This window comes from Ochotona princeps, chromosome 17 (genome assembly GCF_030435755.1).
Source record: "Ochotona princeps isolate mOchPri1 chromosome 17, mOchPri1.hap1, whole genome shotgun sequence".
Classification (NCBI taxonomy): Eukaryota; Metazoa; Chordata; class Mammalia; order Lagomorpha; family Ochotonidae; genus Ochotona; species Ochotona princeps.
In genome coordinates this window covers 12,653,907-12,677,343 of record NC_080848.1, presented here as the reverse complement: position 1 = coordinate 12,677,343, position 23,437 = coordinate 12,653,907, and the positions used below count along the sequence as shown (strand labels likewise).

Here is a 23,437-nt window from a genome sequence, read left to right as displayed (position 1 = left end):
ACACCCACTCCCAGCCCTGATTCTCATGCTCACCACAGGGAGTTGCAGCCCCTCAGAGGTACCCACAGTTTCCCTACAGGGCCCAACCCCAGTTTCAGATCTTGCACTCTCCAGGTGGTTCTGTAGTCTAGCTTGACAAGATTTGCCCCAAGTCCAAGCACTTGCCAGTCAAAGCTTCAACAAAGCCTAACCAGCCTGCACTTACTCTGGCCCATGCATGCACCAGTGGGTAGAGTCAGTTAGCCCAGCCTGCCTCTCTCTCTAACCCAGTTCCCATGTAGGCCAACAGGTGTTGTAGCCCTGCCCAGCATGATCTGTCCCAAGTCCCAGCTCTCGCACTCACCAGTGGTAGTAGTGGCCCAGCAGGGGAGCCCATGCTGCCCTCCTGCTGGGCTCACACTCCTCCCATTGGGTCTCACATGTGCCGGTGAGTGCTGCAACCCAGTCTGGCATAGCCTGCCTCACCTTGGCATTTGCCAGGCTCATGTTGATGGGTGCTGGAGCCTAGGCCAGCCTAGACTGCCCTCATTCCCATCCCTAATGTGAATTAGCTGCTGTTGTAACCCAAGCCTGCCTGTCCTGCACCCGGTCCTGGTTCTCAGATCTGCCAGTGAGTGTTATGAACTGGTCCAGCCTGGCCTGCCCCCAGACCTGACCCACACACATGCCAGCAGGTACCGTAACCTGACCTGGTCTGGGCTGCTCCCAACCTTGGTTCTTAAGCTCCAAGGTGGGCACTCATGGCAGTCAGCACACGCAATCATGATTTGTTTTTTGCAGTGTTCTATGAGTGCTTAAAAAAGAGAACACTTTGTGTTAATGTGTTTAATCATACTGTTCAGGATATATATATAATATTTCTTCTATTGATGCTTTATTTAAAGATTTATTGACTTCTCCGAAGGGGAGAGTGAAAAAGAGAAAGCAGTCTTCCATCTGCTAGTTCACTCCCCGATGGCAACAATAGCTGAGGCTGGTTCAAGCTAAAGCCAGGAGCCTTGAGCTGCATTTGAGTCTCCCATATGTGTGGTAGGGTCCCAAGAAGCGGGGCCGTCCTTCATTGCTTACCTGAGCACACTAAGCACAACAGCCAGGACTTGGACTGCACTCTGACGCAGGAGGGCAGCACTGTAGGCGGCAGCTTAGCTCACTGCAGCACTGGCCCATCAGCATTTTTTTTTTGCTTCCTTGATGTTTCTAAATGGAATATTTAAAAATCTCCAAATACAATTCTTAATATAAGAATTTCTCCTTGTAGTAGTCAGCTGATGTTTCATATACTAATTTTAAAGCCATATGTTAGATCAATACATATTTATGATGAAAATATTTTTTCAATTGGTCTTAAAGACACATACAGCCACCTTTGTCCCTGCATCAAATTCCAAGATCTTAGCTTCAACCTAACCCAGACCCCAAATGCTGTTGTAGGCATTTGAAGAGTGAACCAGAGGTTGGAAGGTCTGCTATCCATCTGACTATCTGCCGTTGAAAAAAAATGTAGATAGAGCCCTGCACGATGGTGGTGGCTAAAGTCCTCGCCTTGAATGCGCCGGGATCCCATAGGGTCTCCAGTTCTAATCCCAGTGGCCCAGCTTCCCATCCAGCTCCCTGCTTGTAGCCTGGGAAAGCAGTCAAGGATGGCCCAAAACCTTGGGACCTTGCATCCGCATGGGAGACCTGGATGAGGCTCCAGGCTCATGGCTTCAGATCAGCACAGCACCAGCCATTGCGGTCACTTGGGCAGTGAATCATCAGATGGAAGATCTTCCTCTTTGTCTCTCCTCCTATCTGTATATCCGCCTTTCCAATAAAAATAAATCTTTAAAAAAATGTAGATAGATAGACGAAAGATAGATAGATAGATAGATAGATAGATAGATAGATAGATAGATAGATAGTAGTTTATTAAGAAAAAGTTCCTCCATTAGTATGTTACTGCCATAATGATTACTCTTCCACTTTAGGCTGTAATCACACACACGCACACACTTAGAGCTTTCCAGCTCCCAGAAGTTTTGTTGTGGCTTTCTTCTTGGGTCCTAAAATCTGTTTATTCTCAGAATAGAAGAAGTTAAGTACTCCAGGTTTTCTTTTTGTATGTAAGAAACCAGAAACTAGCTTACTATGTGTAGGTGGAAATCACTTTTGAATTTCTATAAAATATGAAATCTGTGATAGAAAATATAATATATCACTAAGGGATCACCTTGTAGAAGAGTTTATTTCTAAGGGCTTATCATTGAAAATTTCTAAAATAACATCCATTTTATGTCATATGGAAATATTTAGAAATATCCCATGTTATCATTCAAAGAAACCCTGGCATGGTTACAAGGTTTTTTAGCTCAGTAATCTCCTCACTCATGAGTCCCACTATTTAATGGACATCCTTGGGAACACTGGTTTGTGTGCGATTACGCCAAGGGTTAGAAATGGAGAAGGCATCTAAAAATGAGGGGAGAAAAGCAGGCTGAATTACCTAGGATCATTGCTTTGACTGTCTTCAGAGCTTCTGAGTAAAATTACAAAAGTTATTTTTCCTGAAATTGGTGAGTTTATGAGTGTTTGAGCAGGTCTTCTTACCAATCACCATCCCCTGCCTTATCTTAACAGCTGCTGGAAGGTTGTATAAGCACAGGTTGTTGGATGGCTTAAGATCTCTCAAAGGTAAGTAAGAAATCAGATGAAAAAATAAGACAACTTGTATTTTGCACATACATGTTAAAGGTGAATACACGAAGAACATGAGGTTATACAGAACTGAATTTTTATTATTGTAGCAGGGCAGCCATCATCTTGCAGGATAACGCATCAAGACAAAGAAATGAGGGTTTTTATACTTTTACAAAGGCATGGAGCTTAATTGGGGGAAAAAACATAGGTGCACAGGGTAAGTTTGGCTAAGTGCAGGGTAATGATAAACGAGGCTCACATAGTGTCAAGCTGACCTATAGCGGTTCCAAGCATCAAGCAGATAATGAGCTCTTAGAATAGGAAGTAAGGGTCAGGCAGCATTCCAAGGGACGATAAAATGTCCAACTCTGGCATCTGGTCTTCCAGAACTTCAGACCTGTGCGAGTCTCTTGCACATACACGGGGTATCTTCTTTATGTGTCTCTGGAATGTCTGCCAGACATCCACATCAACACTTTTTTTAATTATTATTTTTTTAATAATGTTACTTAGTTGCATAGGGTACAAAGGGTCAAGGGCTACAGGAAAGTGGGTAATACTATTGTTTCTACACTAATATTTTTTTTTTCCTGTATCTGGGGTCAGGAGAGAAACAAAGGGAAAAGCCCAACCCGGCCTCCCACCCATCCCAGGTCCCCGATGCGAGGTGTGCTCCAAAGGTCCTGCTCAAGCAGTTTTGCACATCAACACTTTTTTTAAAAAATAGCATAGATTTTTGGTGATGACAAATATGTCTATTAACCTATTCACCTCCTTGAAAAGCACTGCATTTGAAGAAATGGTTTTTAACCCCACCTCTAACTACTTCCTTCCTTGTAAATGTCTCATGACAGCTATAGTCAAATCCTTGGGGAAAATTAGAGAATATGTTCTGCTCCTATATCAGCTCTTCTTATTTAAACAACTTTACTGTTCCTTTAATTGGTCACACTCAGATTAACATGTGGACGTGCCTAGCATGGTTAATTTTATCATTATTATTTGCTTCTCTTTTCCATCCTCATTTTCCTAAGGAGTAAAACTTGATGCTAATAAGCTAGAGCCCTTCTTAAAAACTATGGGCTTTGTGCTTGAAGAAGAGGAATATCAAGACCTGATCAAACACCTGCTCATTGATGGTGAGTTGCTCCTTCAGTGAAATTTTGGATTCATGTATGAAAATTTTCAAGAGTGTATTTGAAATTACAGAAATATTAAAAATTAGTAAAACACAGGGATCCAGTCATACAAATTCATTAATTCATATAGTAAACTTTGTTACTATTAAGAATATAAAGAGTTATAAGAGTTACACGTTAAGAGTAAGAACCAAGTTTTATTCATGTCAACACAATGCCACTTAGTTACACCTGTTCTAGCCAGAAGAAAGTAAATTTTCTGTAAGATATGTTTTCTTTATTAATGGAAATATACAATTTCCCAGTATTTTTATCTACCTATAAAAGGGTGTCAGTATTTTAATCCCATCTTCCAATATGTTGAAATTTTACTGGAGTTCCATGGTGATCTTGGTTTTGAAGTACCAGTCCTCCCTCTTGAGTACTGCTTTTCAAAACAATCATCCCACAGGAAACAGCATTAGACACCTGTTTCAGGCTATTCATAAGTCAGTAGAAGTAACTAAAAATACACATTAATTAGCTTTTCATTAATATCTAAAAAAACTAAATTAAAAAAAGCTGAGGCATGCTTTTCCCATATCATATCTCCATAGGAAATAGGTTTGTTTTAGGTCAGAGTTTTGGGGCTTCATAGTCCAAGGCCAGGTTTTCCTCACTGATTCTGAATTTGTTGATGTTAAGCTTGCTGGCAGGCGCAAGGTAGTACATAGTGATGGCAAGAGACAGGAGTCACATGTGTGTACCTGTGTGGTCTCTTACAAAACCACCAGTATTCACTTATGGGGACTCCACTCAGATGATTCAGTCCAATCCAATCATTCTCCAAAAGCCCCACCTTCAGGAGCCAGCAGTGTGATACAATAAACTAACCCAACATTTGCAATGCGGTCTTTCCATTTCAGAGTCCCAGTTTGAGTCACAACTGCTCCACTTCTGGTCCAGTTTCCCCCTAAAGCACTTTCATAAGCAACTGTTGATGATGAGCCAAGTATCTGGATCATTACCACTCAAGCAGGAGACCCAGTTAGAGTTCCTTGCTCCTGGATTGGGTTTGGGGAGTGAACCAGCAGAAAGTAGCTCACTCACGCTTGCTCTCTTTCTCTCTCTCATTCACTCACTCTGTCCCCTTTAAAAAAAAAAAACCCACACTCAAATGCCAATGCCATAGTGAAGTATATTTCTAATCCCTTAGTGCCATTTTAACACAAAACTTTGTGTTTAGAAACCAAATATTTCACACATGGGCCTCGGAGGGACATTCAAGACCCAAATTAATACTCAAATCGTAGGCACAAGAGAATAAAACATCTTCTGTGAGGTACTGTCCCTCTATCATGCTGTCTCTTTTCAGTAACCTATTTAAAAGAAAAATACAAAATAAATATTGAAGGTGTTTAAATGTTGTCAAAATTTCATTAGATTCATCAAAGTTCTTTTTATCTAAAAGAACAACAGTCTAAACCATTCTGTGGGTTCAAGACAGAAATATACATTGGCAATGTTCTATATCAAATATTTCCTGCTGGAGAATTTTTCTGGTCTAATTTTCTCTCCAGCATTAAAATCCACGAACTATACAGTTCTTCTGGACAGAGCAGAGAGGGCCATGCATGCAGGGTCAGCCCAGCATTCTAGTGGGCACAGTTCACTGTCTGGCTAGAATTATAAATGATATTAGCTATTTAAAATAAGAGGTCTTTGAATAATCAGGCTTATTTTTTCTCATTTTTTATTTGGAATCAAACGGCAAAATTCTAGAGAAAAATCAAAACACGTCTGCATGATGTTTATATCTTATTCCTTTCTATTAACATCTTCTTGTATATGATTCTAACAGATGCAGAGGAGGTAAACTTGGAGGTTGTAATGGATGAAGGGAATCTTTTTACAGGTGGGCTTGATTTTGACTAATTGATTATTAAAATCTGTGATTAAATTCTACAAAAAGCAAATTTCTAGTAATATTCTTCAGACAGGAAATAAATATATAAATGCAATAAATTATAGATACAATGCTGAAAGTCCTATGTAAAGTAAAATATGGGCAGAATGGTTGCTTGCACCTGAGGAAGAAAGTTTAAGAAATGCTTTAATAGAGTTGACACCAACCCCTGAGCTGATTCTTACGCAGTGTTCTCTGAATAGAAGAAAACAGAAACATCTATTGAAAGAAAGGGTACACTAGTGGAGTAAGAGACCTCAAGGTGAATATTGATAATTTTGCACAAGTTTGTTAAAGAATAGAAACTAGAGTTCATCAGAAACACATAGAGATATTGCTGAGAAATACCAAGAGACTAATCACAGTTGGGCATGATAACAATCTTTCACATAGGTATACAGTATTCTTTAATTGTACCAAATTAGGAGATTCTCAGTGTGCCAAAGAATGGAAGTGTAACGACTTTTAAAAAATGTAGGAAAGAGAATAGTTAGGTGGCTTAGTGTGGCTAGGGAAGAAATGAAGTTATGGTAGAAATTATGCTCTAGCTGAAGAGTCATTCTCTTGGCATTAGACCCCCTAGCAGCCCCAGGAAGCATCTTGGGAGAAACCACCCAGTGCACACTTCTTCCTGGATACTTGTACATTTAATGGGTTCATTTCTCAAATCTTCCCCACAGCAGAATTGCACAGTAGTTCCAGAGGATAAAAAGGAAGAATTTTTCCATGCTGTAATTGAAAATGAGTAGAGCATCCAAACTGTTGGCCTAAAATGCCTCTACCAGTTACAGAAAAGAGCCACGGTGAAGGAAGACTTCACATATCCACCCTGCAAGCTGACTGGAAGAGAGTTGCAAGGGACAAAGATAAACGACGGTTTTCAGTCTCATAACTCATTACCACACCTTGACCAGTGTGTCTTTACCCGTGCTTGTGATAACTGAGTCATCCTTGTTCCCTTGTGTCGTTTTATGTTAAAGTTCTTAGAATAACAACATCTCTACATGTTAGTTTTTCTGTGACACAAAAATGAGCAGCAACTTGAGAGGATTTAACTAACCTTCCCTTAGGGAAGGAAGCACGAAGTCAATGTAAAAAAAAGAAAGAGTGGATTAAGATTCTGACTGTATAAATATTATCGAAGGGAAGGAAGTGAAGGAGGGATGGGGCACGAGAGATGAGTGAGGGAGCAAGGGAATATGATTGTCCTCTCAGAATTATACCTGTGAAATGCATAAAATCTGTTCTACTCCTATTAATAAAAATCATGCCTCATTAAGACTATTTGGTAGTATAGAATCATTATTTTTATGATTTTCAAACATACTCACTTTTTTATTTTTAAGGTGAAAAGATTGATGTTAGTAACCTGGAAAATTTTCTTGAAGATACGGGGATACAGCTTACAAAAGAAGAAGTGATACAACTGTTAAATAATCTACCAACTGATGGTGAGTATTAAAAAATATCCTAGGGGTTGGTGTACAGCTAGTGGTTTAGGTATGTGTTAAGATCTCACCTCCCACATCAGAGTACCTTGGTTCAGTTCCTAGTCCCAGCTTCTAATTAAGGAGATCCTTAAGGGTCCATGCTGATGGCTCTCATAGTTGGGTTCCTGCTACCCACAAGAGAAACCTGGGTTGAGTTTCTGAATCCTAGCAAATACCTCAGCTGTTGTGGGCATTTGGGGAGTGGGTCAGCAAATGGGACCTCTGTGTGTATGCGTGTGTCTGTGTTACCACTCAATCAGTAAACATTACTATAATAATATTATATGAGTATATTAACATAGTAAATGTTAACATATATATCAAGGCAGGCGTTTGGTATAGAAAGTAGGATGTTGTTTGAGACACATCTCATGAGAGAATGCCTGAGGTGAAATTTCAGTCCCACACTGGACTTTAACTTCTGCTAATGTGCACCATGGGAGGCAGCAACTGGTGCCCCAAGTATCTGAGTCCCTGCTACTCACGTGGAGAATGTAGATTAAATTCTTTCCTGACTTCCCCTGGCCCAACCCCAGCAGCTGCAACCATTTGGGGAGCAAAATAATAGATGAGGTAGCTTTCTTTACTCTGCCTCTCAAACTATAAATAATTTTTAATGTACTATGGTAGACTGTGAAGGTTGAGCATACTCCGTGTGTAAAAAATGTTTCATGCCTGGCACTACCAAAATGCTTTCCTCAAGTTGAGGTTCACTTCCGTTCCCGAGTTTTATTCTTGGAAGCAAAAAAATATCAGTTCCCTGTCAGTTGAATAATGTACAAAGAATTTCTCCCATTGTTATTTTTTCTGTTCGTTGCTTCTTCACTTTGTTGATCAATTTTCTTTGCTGTACAGAAGCTTCTTAGTTTGATGTAGTCCCAATTGTTTATTTTGGTTTTGATTGCCTGTGCTTTTGGTGACTTTTCTAAGTCTTTACCAATGCTTATATCTTGTAGAGTGCTTCCTGTGTCTTCTTCTAATAGTTTGATGGTTTCTGGGTTGTTGAAGGGCTATACTATATTCTAGGGGTCAACATTGAGGGGGAGAGGGGTTGGGAAGAGCAGGAGAGGAAATCCCTGAGCCTAAGGAACTTTATCATGATTAATTAATTAATTTTAGAAACAGTAAAAGTAAACCAGGCAAAAAAGTGAAAACTATAAATTTTTAGAATGAAACATTTAAAGATTGGCTTTATAAATTATGCATGTTTTGTGCATTTTCCAATAACTGCGTTGTTGCCTGAGACTTTCCCCTATCTGACAGGCAAAGGAAAGGTATCTAAGAAGAGACTGATGAAAGAATTGAATAATGTTAAAGGTAAGTGAGACATGGTGAAAAGGCATGTGAATCTGATCTTTTTCTTTTGTTTTTTTAAAACATTCCAATTTTGCAATTTCCAATTATTAATCCTGATTTCCCAACCATTTATTAATGAATTAGTTTATTAATTCAGCATTTACTTTTATACATTTTGAGACATTATGGCCATCAAAATTGCTTAGCTATAGTAGAAAAAAATGTGGCTCCAAAATAAAGTTGTGGGCCCATTGTGGTAGCCCAACAGCTAAAGTCCTCGCCTTGCACAACCAGGATCCCATATGGGCACCAGTTCTAATCCCAACAGCCCCACTTCCCATGCAGCTGCCTGCCTGTTGGCCTGGAAAAGCAGTTGAGGACGGCCCAAAGCCTTGGGATGCTGCATCCGCATGGGAGATCCAGAAGAGTCTTCTGGCTCCTGGCTTCGAATCAGCTCTGCTCTGGTTGTTACAGCCACTTGGGGAATGAAACAGTGGACAGGAGGGCTTCCTCTCTGTCTTTCCTCCTCTCTGTATATCTGACTTTCCAATAAAAATAAATAAAATCTTTTTTTTTAAAAAATTAAGTTTTGGGCCCGGCTGCATGGCCTAGCGGCTAAAGTCCTCGCCTTGAATGCCCTGGGATCCTATATGGGCACCGGTTCTAATCCCGGCAGCTCCACTTCCCATCCAGCTCCCTGCTTGTGGCCTGGGAAAGCAGCCAAGGACGGCCCAATGCCTTGGGACCCTGCACCCATGTGGGAGACCTGGAAGAGGTTCCTGGTTCCTGGCATCGGATCGGCACGCACCGGCCGTTGTGGCTCACTTGGGGAGTGAAACATCGGACGGAAGATCTTCCTCTCTGTCTCTCCTCCTCTGTGTATATCTGACTTTGTAATAAAAATAAATCTTAGGGGCCCAGCGGCGTGGCCTAGCAGCTAAAGTCCTCACCTTGAAAGCCCCGGGATCCCATATGGGCGCTGGTTCTAATCCCGGCAGCTCCACTTCCCATCCAGCTCCCTGCTTGTGGCCTGGGAAAGCAGCCGAGGACGGCCCAATGCCTTGGGACCCTGCACCCGCATGGGAGACCTGGAAGAGGTTCTTGGTTCCCGGCTTCGGATCGGCGCGCACTGGCCCGTTGCGGCTCACTTGGGGAGTGAATCATTGGATGGAAGATCTTCCTCTCCGTCTCTCCTCCTCTCTGTATATCTGACTTTGTAATAAAATGAATAAATCTTTAAAAATAAACAAACAAATAAATAAAATGAATAAATCTTTAACAAAAAAAAATAAATCTTTAAAAAAATTAAGTTATGCATCAAAATAGTAGGAAAAGCCAGATTTCAGCTTTCAAATCACTAGGAGATTTTGTAGCCACATGATGTTGGAATAGCATGATGTAAAAAATAGGTGTTTTGGGGAACTGCCCACTCTCCGCTTGCAAATCAGCTTTCCTACTAATTTACATCCTGCGAGGCAGCAGGTGATTCCTTGAGTGTTAGACCGAGACCTGGCCCACCCCCCACTGTTACAGGCATTTGGGGAGTGAGTCAGTAGCTGGATATTATCTCTCTGTGTCTCCCTAACTTTTTCTTTTTCTCTGTGACTTTCAAGTGAAAATAATCTCTTTTTTTTAGAATTCCAGGACATCACCATAAGTTATTAATTATTAATTAATTCATTGATTTATTTTTCTCCACTGATTTAGCAAATTTCAAATCATGCTGTATAGACATATTTACAAAAGTTAATTTTGGTTTTGCCCTGGCTTGCCAGAAACTTGTAACTCCACATTGTCTTCTCTTAAAAATTCTCCTAAAAGTCATAACAGACTCCCACAGATCACAGGTCAGGGATTCACAATTTACATGCCAAAACCAGCTTTACTGAAATAGCCTAATTGTTCTTTGTTCTTCATTCTCTACATATTACTGATGCTTAGGCATGCTCTAGAAATACCCATCTGTTACATCATACAAATATTTGTCCTGTCTATTCCCTTCTTTCCTAAGGAACAAAGGTATCTTTGCATAAGGTGGAAACATTCCTGAAAAGTGCAGGAACTAACCTCAAAGAGAAAGACACCCAGATCCTTAAAGACCACCTACCAGTTGACGGTAAGACTTTTGAATATCAATATGCCCCTTAGTAAAACTTTGAACATGAACTTCCTATCAAGGTTGGGATGATTGAAGCTAGGACATATATGAAAAAATAGACAATCCCTTGATCACAGCAGGCAAACTTAGCTCAGGGCTTACCATGTAGCAGGCTTGCCAAGAAAGGGGCCGACACAAGTGGAACATGTTAATGCTGAATTGTAGCAGTAACAGGAATGCTTGGGATATTAACGTTTCAGTCCTTAATGCTAATGAGCATAAATAACAGGTATCGATACTCTAGAGTCCTGATGTATGCAAGGCGGTACTCTAAGCTCTTCACACCGATCAGATTGTTTAACCTTCCAAGCAATTCTACAAAGTATTTTCTGTGTTTTCCACATTTTGCATATGAGGATCCAAGGCACAAGGAAGTTACTAACTTGCACAAAATCAAGAGAGGGTGAAAAAAATTGGCTTTAGAAGCTTTCTGTTAGCCACAGTGCTTTACTACCATGAACTAGTAGAATTTACAAATTTAAGAGGATAAATAGTAATGCTGTGAATAAAATTAACTAAAGTTAACTCCTCTGTCAGGACACAGTTCCTTTCTCTCATAAATCTGCCTTACCAATAAAAAGTAAATATTTAATATATATATAATTTAAAACTGTAAAAGAATATCAATAAGAAATTTCCATAATTCGAAAGGTATAACCAAAAAGCAAGCAAGGATAAATCATGTAGGAACCTGGAATTTATGTATACTGTAAAGCCAATGCATTTTCTATATAATTGCATTTTGCTGTAACTGAATTTTATAAGCATTTATGGAGCATTATTCATGTGCAAACAACTAAACTAATGACTAGATAACGATAGGAATACAAAGTAATTCTTTGTATCTCACTCCAAAGGGAATTTACAGTCCCAGGAGCAGTACAGGTTGTATAACAGTGTGTTTCTGAGCAGTGAGGGGTTGGCATCCTTGGCCAAGTCCTAAGTAGGAAGTGAGGATGTCTGTCAGCATCTTGAAAGTTCCAAACTGAATCCCAACTATCAGAATGATAACATCTGCTAACTGTTACCCCAACAGCCCAATACGGTGTTTCTCAAATTTGTAATTTTGCAAACTGTTGACAACAAATCTATTGATTTTAGTGGCTTCAAACTCAGGATGAGAAATACTGATTAAAGAAACTAGGAACTCTGTCAATAAAAGGGAGTTTCAGTTGAGAAACAAAGTTGTCATGCTACATGGACTTTCAGTGACTACATCATGGATGAAAATGCTGGCAGTCAGAGCTTCCAGACATGCACAGTAACAGTCGGATCTCTTAGTGCCAAAGCCATTGTAAACTTGGATGTAAAACTGGTATGGACAAAATGGAAATACTATTTTTGGCAATTTTTTTAAAATTGTAAAACAAAAAAATCTCTGTTGCAGAATAACCTAATAAGTTGTCCTAAGAAGAGAGGAGTGCTTTGAACTTCACTCTTGCACTGTATTGTCTGGATCTGGACAGTTTGTAGGGTGAATAACAGTCAGTCATTAAGCTGATAAGTATCTGAAGGGATAAAATGATGAACTTCCAAGAAAATGTGTTTAAAAGCTTGAATTTTATGTTTCTATTTTATAATGAAGGGATTTTATAATATTTTCTATAAATATTTTTATCTTGAAGATCATGGGAAGACTGATTTGAACATGTTGATGAATGAAGTTAAAAAGATTACAGGTGAGTGAGATGTTACCATGGACGTTATACTGTATGATATTTATGTCCAGTAAGAAACTGTATTTCAATACAACGTTCCCTCCCTTTGGTCATTTAACAATGTGTTGGGCATTTCGAACATGCCAGGCATTGTTCTAGGCACTGGGGGTACATCAGTAAATAGAACAAACTTCATTCCCCTCCTGGAGCTTATATTCTAATAGGGGAAGCAAGCAACAAAACAGGAAATCTAATTGTGTACTAAGCCTGCACCTGATACACCAGAATCCCACATGGGTGTAGTTCAAGTGCTGACTGCTGCACTTCCTAACTAGCTCCCCGCTGACGTGACTGAGAAAGCAGCGGTAAATGGTCCAGGTGCTTGGGCTCCTGCGTCCATGTGGGAGACCTGGGGAAAACCCTGGGCTCCTGGCTGTGGCCTGTACCAGCCCCAGCTGTTGTGACCATTTGGAATCATCATGTGGAAGAGCTTCCTGTAACCTGCTTTTGAAATAAATAAATTTTACAAATAATTAAGTGATCAAACCTTTAAAAAATAAAATTAATATTTAAGTATATACTATGAATATAGCATGCTAGAAAGTGATGAATGCTAAAGAAAAATAAAAAGTAGAAAACAGCAAAGGACATTGGTGGAGCAGGATGTGTGGGAGAAGCCTTTACGTCTTTAAATAGATAGTCAGGACTCCTAGAGTAGGTAACGTTTGAGCACACGAAGAAGGTAAGGATTTTGGCTGTGTAGGGATTTAAAGATGGAGTGTGACAGGCAGAGGAAACAAAGACAAACAGCAGTGTTTCCAAAGTATTCAAAGACTAGCAAGAAGGTCAGTTAAGCTAACTAAAAAAAAAAAAAAAAAATGTATCGGATGTCATCCTGACACAGTAGATAAAACCACCTCCTGTGGTGCTGTCATCCCATATGGTCACTGGTTTGAGTCCCGGTTGTTCTACTTCCTGTCCAGGTCCATGATAATGCACCTGTGAAGGCTGAGGAGGATGGCCAAGGTGCATGGGTCACTGCACCCACGCAGTACACCTAAAGGAAAACTTCTGCCTTCAAGTTGGCTATTGTGTGGCCATTTGGAGTGAACCAGCAGATGGAAGCGCGCTCTCGCTCTCTCTCTCTCTCTCTCTCTCTCTCTCTCTCTCTTTCTCTCACCTGTTCACTGTCTCAGCCTCTCCCTCTCTCTGTGTGTAACTTTGCTATTGACATTAATAAGCCACATTTTAAAAAGAAAAAAGTAACAGAGGATGAGAAGAAAGGAAATGGATACTAAATCCACCAGGATTATAAAAGTTCCACAAGGACTTGGCCTTATTTTCTGAGATAAGGGAAAGCTGTTGTAAGGTTGAGAGCAGAGGTTTGATGGGAGTTCATGTTTTAATCAGATATTTCTGGGATGTATGGGACCTTTACAGTAACAAATGTTAGGGTTAATGGTGACATAAACCAGAGTGGAAAGCAAGGAAAATGACAAATAATGATAACAATTGGGTTCTGGATATACTTTTTGCCCAATTTAATTCTCTTAATGAAGAGAAAGGGAGTGGGAGAAGGAGGGAGGGAGAGAAAGAGAAAGACAAAAATTGATCTTCCACACACTAGTTCACTCCCTAGGTGGCTGCAATATCCAAGGCTGATCTAAACCAAAACCAGGTTTTGAACTACGTTGAAACTGGCCAGTTTGTAAGAACATGAGCATGAAAAAATAAAGTGCTTTGCTCCTCTACCTGCATCTGAAAAATGTTTTACATATATTTCAATACACATATATTATATAAGTGTGAGAAGGTCTTCAAGAAGTTCATGGGAATGTTCTTATGAAAAAATTTCATAAATTTCAGACTTTTTCTACCAAAATAAATTTTTTTCTATTTTCCATGAACTTTTTTCCTTACATTTTCAAAATTACTATTTTATATATTTTTTAAATATTGCTCCGTGAACATTGTAAGGATCCACATAGATATTGATACACAACATTAGCATTTTATCCATGTTGTTATATTACCATGATATAAAAATATCACATATCACTAACACTGTTTCCCTTTTTACTAAAGGAGAGAAGATTCATGTTAGAGATGTGAAAGATTTTCTGGGAAATATGGGAGTAAAGATGACAAATAAGGAGCACAAAAGATTGATGAAAAAACTACCAGTGTCTTGTAAGTATGTGAGCATATTCCACTTCACTCATGTCTAGAAACGTATTCCTTCAACAAAATTTATTCAGTCAACAAAACTCTGCCGTGTGCAGAGCTCTATCTTCCATCTTAGGAAAGCATGACCTAGGCTTCCTTAAATCTTTTCCCTCTAAAAGCTTCGGGGAAGCTTTGGTTGTAAAGTTTTGCATTAATAATTTTAACATCTGAAATAATGGATGTCACTTTAGAAAACCTTTTTAGGGGCAGACATGCGTCCTGATACTTAGGAGAATAGTTAGGATGCCACACCTGTCACAGAGTGGCTGAGTTTGATTCAGCAGCACTCTCTCTCCCAGCGTTCTGCTAGTGCAGACCCCGTGAGGCCCAAGCGGCAGCTCCCTCCCACATGGAGGATTCCAGCCACAGCTCCCTCCCACATGGAGGATTCCAGCGACAGCTCCCTCCCACATGGAGGATTCCAGCCACAGCTCCCTCCCACATGGAGGATTCCAGCCACAGCTCCCTCCCACATGGAGGATTCCAGCAGAGTTTCTGGCTTCCTGGTTTGCCAGACCTTTGTGGGCATTTGGGGAGTGGATGAGTGATGGACATTCTGTTGCTCTCACTCTCAGACTCTGTTGCTCTGCCTCTCAAATAAATAAAAATTAAGTGTATGCACACCTTTTTTAAATTTTGTACTGGAAATTTTAACATTTGAAAATTTTTATGTCAATTTTTTTAAATTTTTAAAGACTAAATCCTACCTAATATTTCTGAAAATATTGTTCTTATCTCTTAGATTTTGATTTAGAAACAGGGACCTCTTCAGTCAGAAGTTCTATCATAGGGCAAACAAGTTGTTTTTTTGTTTTTGTTTTTTTTTCTCTTGGGAGAAATATAAGGTTGAAAGCATAAGCTGAAAGAAGAAAGAACAGAAAGGTAAGAAAACTGAACAAGGGGCTGACATGGTGACTCAAAGCTAATCCTCCACCTTGCAGTGCCGGCATCGGGTGCTGGTTCACGTCCAGGCTCGTCCTCTTCCCATCCAATTCCCTGTTTATGACCTGGGAAAGCAGTGGACAGTGGTTACGTCCTTGAGCCCCTGTACCAACGTGGGAGCTGTAGAGGAGATTCCTGATCCTGGCTTTGTACCAGCTGAGCTCTGGCCATTGTGGCCACTTGGAAAGTGAGCCAGTGGATGGAAGAGCTTTCTCTGTATCTCCTTTTCTTCTGTATATCTGATTTTCAAACAAAAATAAGTAAGTCCTTAAGGAAAAAAAAAACGAAAGAAAATGAAGCTAAATTAGGGTAAAATGGAGGGAAAAACTATCAGTATTTTAACATTTTGGGGTACTTCCAACAATAGCTTTGTATTCTATCCAGTTAGTAGGCTCATTACATCATTGAGTTTTACAAATATATTTTCATTACAAAAAGAACAAAATGTGATAAATTTATGAATTTCCCTTTCTCTAAGTATACACATTGGTTTTTATGACTTCAAGAATATGATTGCTTTGTCCTACAGATGATAAAAATATTTTTAAGAAAGAATTATTAGATGCCGTGAAATCCTTCAAACGTGAGTGGAAAAAACTATATTTCCTAGTACATTTTTCTGACCAAAAATAAGTATAAAATGATGTGTTTTATTCAGCAACTATTCAATTGACTACTAGGTACTTAGCACTCAGAAGTAACTTGAAATATATAGTGTAGCACACAAAAAATGTAATTACTAATAACCAAGTAATATTACTTCTGTATTACCAGTTTTTCTATATACTGTATATATTGTGAATTTAACTCTTACTGGACATTATATGTATCTATCCCACACTTAACCCTAAAATTTTAGTCTAAGAATTTCACTGTGTCATTTAAAAAAAAAATCCTTTGTGAACATTGCTCTTAATGACGAGGTCATGTGTTTATATTAGAACGTCATCATTCTCCCAGTGTTCAACATCTAGGTAATCTCCAGGATTTTGTTTGTATGTGTGCAATCTTGGCACTTAAATGTTGATCCAATGTTAAAGTTATCTTCTTTGGACATATTCTTCCAACAGAGATTGAATGCAAACCATGGTGAAGCTTTGATGTAAGCCTCAATTTGCTTCCCCAAGAGCTGAATTAATTCGTGCCTTCATATTGTGAAAGTAACTATAACCACTATGTCCCACCCACAATGTTATTTTTATGTTATTTGATTCTCATTAATTTGATAGACAGATGAAAATTGGATCAAATTTGATCCAATGTAGTAGTTTTGATTTGTAGTTTTGATTCTTTTTTATCAGTGCAGCTGAAAATGTTGTTTTATGCCTACCAATCATTGAATTTTTAATTGATGCCATTTACACAGTATTCTATTGGACTTTGAGCATTTTTTCCTATTAATTTGAATGACCTCTTTATACATTAAAGATTAGCACATTGTAATAGCTATAGTAAATATTTTCTCAGTTAATTATTTGCATTTTATTTTGTTACATTTTGGTAACAACTTGATCAAGATGCAATTCACATACCATGTAATTCACCCAGTTAAAGTATACAGTTTGCTGGAGTTTAGTATCCTAACAATTGTGCAGTCTTCACTATCCTTAATTTTAGTACATTCCATCATCCAAGAAAGAAACTCTCCACCCATTAGAAGTCATTGTCATAAGCACCAACACCTAAAAATTTTGGTTCATTGTATTATATTTTTCACATGTGAACATTTTTCATTACTATTTAACTTTAGCAACTATTTCTTCTTTACTCTTTTCTTGTTTTCTGTTATTTCACTTTTTGCATTTCAACACCCAATGTTTTCAGGAATTCTTCATTTACTAGAGTTCTCTTTTATATGATATTTACATTTGGAGGTAATGTATTACTGTAGCAGTTTGAAATCTTCAATTTTGATCAGAATAACATGATTTGTTGTCATCTTTGCCTAGTTTGCAGAGTTGTCAACTTCTTTGAAACTTCTCCCATATAGAAACTGTATAAACCTAACAATGGAAGTATCATCTGTTCCTGACTTTCACATGATGTACTATGAACAAATTTTTGTCATTTTATTTCTGAATGAGGACTTATGGCTTGCATGTCTCATTTTATGGCATCTTTATTTATTTTTCTTGTCTTTCTTAAGGAAGAAAAGCTAGTGTTGGAAACATAAAGAGTGTTCCAGAAAGCAGTGGGTTCACACTTAAACAAAAAGACATCGAAGACCTACAGGTTCACCTACCAGTTACTGGTAAGCATTTACAACACTTTCATTCTGTAGCTAACGAGGAAAGAAATGCTGGGGAGGGAAAATCTGGGGACAGAGACACTGTTGGTTTTTTTGTTTTGTTTTGTTTTTTTTATTACAAAGTCAGATATACTGAGAGGAGGAGAGATAGAGAGGAAGTGGAGCTGCCGGGATTAGAACCAGCAGCCACATGGGATCAAGGCGAGGACCTTAGCCACTAGGCCACGCTGCCAAGCCCCAGAGACACTGTTTTAAAGGGATATGAATAAGACATGGATGAGCCTTACCTACGGAGCCACACTGATCATATATGAGGAAAACCAATTTTACGTGATGGAGAAAAATGGAGAAAGGTACTAAAAGTATGAGCCAGAGGAGCCAGCACAATGCACAACTTGCTAATCTTCCACCTTCAAGAGCAGCATCCCATATGGACACCAGTTTGTGTCCAGCTCCCTGCTTTGACCTGGAAAAAGCAGTGGAGGATGGCACAAAGCCTTAGGACCCTGCACCCATGTGGGAGACCCAGAAGAAGCTCCTGGCTTTGGATCAGCTCAGCTCCGGCCATTGTGGCCACTTGGGAAGTGAATCAATTGATCGAACATCTTTTTTTCTGTCTCTCCTTCTCTCTGTAAGTTTGCCTTTCCAATGAAAGTAAATAAATCTTTAATAAAAATGAAAAAGAGATCGGTGGGGAGACAGCAGAGGGAGAAGAATGAGGAGAAAAGAAGTATTTAGAACGTAGTTGCATTAAGGCCCTTACAGGACACTCGGTATCAGACTAAGTGAATGCATTTCCTGGGTTGATTTCAGATTTTGGGTCTTGTAAACAGTGCTGCTGTATTGGAGTCAGTTCCTCAGTAGTAAACTATCAGGTCCTAGACTTTCCCTGATGGAAGAATTTGATTACTGCTGGAGATTTTTTTTTTTATTTTTTAAAGATTTTTATTTTTATTACAAAGTCAGATATACACAGAGGAGGAGAGACAGAGAGGAAGATCTTCCGTCCGATGTTTCACTCCCCAAGTGAGCCGCAATGGGCCGGTACGCGCCAATCCGATGCCAGAACCAGGAACCTCTTCCAGGTCTCCCACGCGGGTGCAGTGTCCCAAAGCTTTGGGCCATCCTCGACTGCTTTCCCAGGCTACAAGCAGGGAGCTGGATGGGAAGTGGAGCTGCCGGGATTAGAATCAGCACCCATATGGGATCCCGGGGCTTTCAAGGCGAGGACTTTAGCCGCTAGGCCACGCCACCAGGCCCTGGAGATGATTTTGATTGCTGTTTTAATTTCATTGCTAGTTATCAGCCTGTTAGTTTATCAGTTATATGTATGTGGAAATTTATCCATTTTCTTAAAATTTTCCAGTTTGTCAGCATATAGTTTTTCATAGTAGTTTCTTACTATCCTTTACACCTTAGTGGTATTGTTTTCTTTTTCATCTCTAATTATATTTACTTGAATTATGTTTTTTTTCTTTTTCTGTTACTTCGGCTGTTATCTTATTCATTGTTTTCAATGAAAAAAAAACTTGTTGATTTGTTGATCTTTGTGTTGTTTCAATTTCATTTTCAATAAATAACTTTAAAAAAAAAATGCTGCTGTAAACATGGTGGCTCAGGTGTCTCTTGGGTTCATTGTGTTCAAGTTTGTGGGGAAAATACCCAGAAGTAGGATTGCTGGATTGTAAAGGTGTCCATCATCAGATGAATAGCTAAAGGAAATGTGGTATAGATGCACAATGGAATATTATTCAATTATAAAAAAGAATGAGATCCTCCCATTTACAGCAAGATGAGTTTAACTGGAGGCCATGATATTGAGTAAGATAAGCAGGATATAGAAAGACAAACCCCACACACTCTGCTTTATATGCGGAAGCTAAAACTTACACACACACACACACACACACAGTCTGTGTGTATCAGTATTGCTGCAAATATAGTTTTGTAAAACTTTGCCTTATACCTTTGACAAGCCAATGATTTAAAATGATAGCTACCATATGATATGTGATTACTTTAAAATTAACCATATAAGGGTGAAATAGTCACTTTTCCATTTAATTATTGTTTATAGTTACTGTCCATATTCCCACTAAAAAAAGAACACTCCCAGGAAGGGTGGACAGGTGGCTTAGGATCAGGAATTGGATTCCACACCTCCCCTGGCCTATGCAGTCCAGCTGCCTACCTGTCAAATGATCCCTTGCCAGGGCTGTACTCCCCCTTACCCAGGAAGTGGGTGTCATGTGACCAGTCTGCTTTCAAGCTCGTAGGAGCCAGGCAATGGAAAGCGGCATCTGTCTTCCCAGACACGAGGTGAAAGTACACACAGCTGTGTCACATTTTGGTCCTCCCTGCCCATTCTACCCTTAACTATGGCCCCTGTGTTTCTGTGATTTCCTCACCCTTTAAATCAACTTTACCCCCCAAAAATGTATTCCCTAATTATTAGTGTCACTGACATTTTTAAAGATTTGAAAGGTAGAGTGATAGGGTGGGGGTAGTGAGGCAGGAGACATATTTTCCATCTACTGTTTCACTCCTCAAATGAGTGCAACATCCAGGGAAAGGTCAGCCATGCCAGGAGCCAGGAACTCTGTTTAGTCTTCCATAGGAGTGGCAGGGATTCAAGGACTAGAGCCTTCATCTGCTGCTTCCCAGATGTGCTAACAGAAAGCTGAGTTCAGAATAGCAAGAACTGAGTCAGCGATCTTATACGGCATGCAGGTGACCCAGTGGCAGCTTAATCCACTGCTCCATTATGCCAAGCCCTGTGTTATTGGTGTTTTTAGAGGGGTCTCTTCAACCCCCAAGAAAGACTAGCAGAGTTCAAACAGTGCCTCACAGTGTCCCTACAGCTTCGGGGACACAAAAGAAGAAAAAAGATACAATGAAGAAACATCTGAGAGGTAAAGAGTAGAATTAAAGAGCAGGATATGGAAGGGAAAAATACCAGAAAGAGATGAGGGAAGAGTAAAAGAAAAGAAGTAGTCTGGGAAGAGCAGGTCTAGCGCAGCAGTTAACTCACCATTGAGATGCCTGCATCTCCATCAGAGCACCTGCGTGGAGTCCTGGCTCCCCCACACAGCTTCCTCCGCACACCCTGGGAGGCAGGTCTGACAGCCCAGACACTGGGCTCCTGGGCTCCTGGCTGGAGTTCCTGCTCCTGGCTTCGCCCTGCTCCAGCCCTGGCTGCCGCAGCCATTTGCAGAGTAAATTGGCAGATAGAGGCGAGCTCTCGCCTGCTCTCTCTGCAATTCTGCCTTTCAAATAAATAAGACAAATCTTTTAAAAAAACGATTTTTTAAAATCTAACACATTATGAAATAAAAAACAAATTATAGTAATTAAGTAAACACACACTTAAAGCTTACATTTTCTTTCCTCTGTTACATGTTCCTACAGATTTAAAAATAAAAACCATAGAACAAAAAATATTACTATAATTCCATACGTAATTTAAGAATCTTGGGGCCAGCACTGTGGTGTAGCAAGTTAAGCTGCCATCTGCAGAGCTGGCTTCCCATATGGACATCAGTTCTAGTCCTGGATGATCTACCTACATTCACACACATGCAAGGCCTGGGAGAAGCGCCTGGCTCCTGGCTTCGGACTGACCCAGCTCCACCTGCTGATCTCTATTTCTCCTTGTCTCTCTGTTACTAATTCTGCCTTTCAAATAAACAAACCTTTTATTCACAGAGTTCTATTTAACTTTTTTTTTAAAATCTCAGTATCTTCATCTCTGAGTTTAAATTTTGAATTTTCTTACAGAAGATGGAAAAGTCAGTTTTAATATGTTGATAGATTCAGCCAAAGCTTTCACAGGTGATTGAGTTTATGGAAGATACTAAAAAGTTGACATCATGATCTCTGTAGAGAATTATCTTTTCAAAGCAGTTTACCCTTCTCAGCAGCCATTGATAAATTCAACCTACTTTCTTATCTACTTGTTGATAATTTTGCCTTATTGATAAAAGTGAGATTATTAGAGATTTAGGAAATATATGGGCAATCTTAAAAAGTATTAACTGGCTCAGTATTTGGGCCAAAAATATGTTCTTTTGACAGTGTTTATAAACCAAAGTATAAGTGAACACTGTGGATCTCAAAGTCGTTGAACTTCAGTGGAAAATACAGTCACTTTGAACAGTCAGTCCCATAATTCAGGTCATGAAGTGCAACCAGAGAAATGATTTGCAGACCGAATTATGTAGACTCTAGACACCATCTGTCTTAGTCCACCTGTGCTGCTGCAACAAAATCCTACAGACTGGTTAACTTTTAAACAGCAAAACTTTATTTCTCATTAGCTGGAGTCTGGGAAGTCCACCATCAAGGAGCCAGCTGACTTGATGTCTGATGAGGGGTGCCTCAAATGCTTTTTGCTCCACCCCTTGGTGGAAGGCAGAAAGCAAAGAGAGCCAATCACTGTGAAGCCTGTTTTTTTTATTATTTATTATTTTTAATTCATTAATTACATTGTATTATATGACACAGTTTCATAGGTACTTGGGTTCTCCCCACCCCTCCCCAAACTCTCCCCCCATGGTGGATTCCTCCACCTTGTTGCATAACCACAGCTCAAGTTCAGTTGAGATTCCCCCATTGCAAGCATATACCAAACATAGAGTCCAGCATCTTATTGTCCAGTCAAGTTCAACGGCTTCTTAGGTATACCCTTTCTGGTCTGAAGACAGAGCCAGCAGAGTATCATCCCAGTCAATTAAAAGCTCCAACATGGGCCCGGCAGCATGGCTTAGCAGCTAAAGTCCTCGCCTTGAACGCCCCGGGATCCCATATGGGCGCCGGTTCTAATCCCGGCAGCTCCACTTCCCATCCAGCTCCCTGCTTGTGGCCTGGGAAAGCAGTTGAGGATGGCCCAAGGCATTGGGACACTGCACCCACGTGGGAGACCTGGAAGAGGTTCCTGGTTCTGGCTTCGGATCGGCGCGCACCGGCCCGTTGCGGCTCACTTGGGGAGTGAAACATCGGACGGAAGATCTTCCTCTCTGTCTCTCCTCCTCTCTGTATATCCGGCTTTCCAATAATAATAAAATCTTTAAAAAAAAAAAAAAAAAGCTCCAACATACCATCAGCAAAAATTTACATCATTATGGAATTAATTGACATAGTAATGAGTAACCAATATGTTAAAAGTAAATGCGAGTTCCTAGCCACCTTCTGTGACCACCTCATTGACATTTCAATTTTAGTTTATACTGTGAAGCCTGTTTTATGGGGCCTGAATCCTATTCATGACGAAGGAGCCCCATGACCTCATCAGCTCCTAAAGACCCCACTTCTTACTGCTGCTGCACAGGGGATTAAGTTTCAATAGGAATTTCGAGAAGGACTAGACATTCACACCCTAACACTACCATAGGTGTTTGAGAAAGTACACAGTCCATATGTCATTCCTTGCTATTACACTGGCCAGTTTCAGAATAAGTGTTAGTGTCTTATTTTGATTCAAGAACCTTTTCACATACTGAAATTCAAAATAACTATCTATGTAAGTGAAGTTGGCTCAGGCATTTCTACTTTGTTCTGCACTTATAAATAATGCATACTAGATTACGTTTTTTCATCATTTGGAGTAATGAAATATCTTAATATTCTCAACTGAAGCAATTTTTGTCTACTCAATAGGAGA

At 39.7% G+C, this 23,437-nt stretch overlaps 1 protein-coding gene across 1 annotated transcript in view; it reads left to right on the top strand.

Moving 5' to 3' along the window:
• The window catches only part of LOC131482350 (uncharacterized), an 85,603-nt gene extending 63,986 nt beyond the window's left edge, over positions 1-21,617 (top strand). Inside the window, exons 44-54 of the mRNA XM_058675797.1 lie at positions 2,617-2,670; positions 3,711-3,815; positions 5,656-5,709; positions 7,107-7,211; positions 8,514-8,567; positions 10,558-10,662; positions 12,330-12,383; positions 14,448-14,552; positions 16,060-16,113; positions 17,677-17,781; positions 21,556-21,617. Coding sequence (XP_058531780.1) covers positions 2,617-2,670; positions 3,711-3,815; positions 5,656-5,709; positions 7,107-7,211; positions 8,514-8,567; positions 10,558-10,662; positions 12,330-12,383; positions 14,448-14,552; positions 16,060-16,113; positions 17,677-17,781; positions 21,556-21,617 — 857 coding nt within the window. The remainder of the gene's footprint in view (positions 1-2,616; positions 2,671-3,710; positions 3,816-5,655; positions 5,710-7,106; positions 7,212-8,513; positions 8,568-10,557; positions 10,663-12,329; positions 12,384-14,447; positions 14,553-16,059; positions 16,114-17,676; positions 17,782-21,555) is intronic.
• The last annotated feature ends 1,820 nt before the right edge of the window (positions 21,618-23,437 follow it).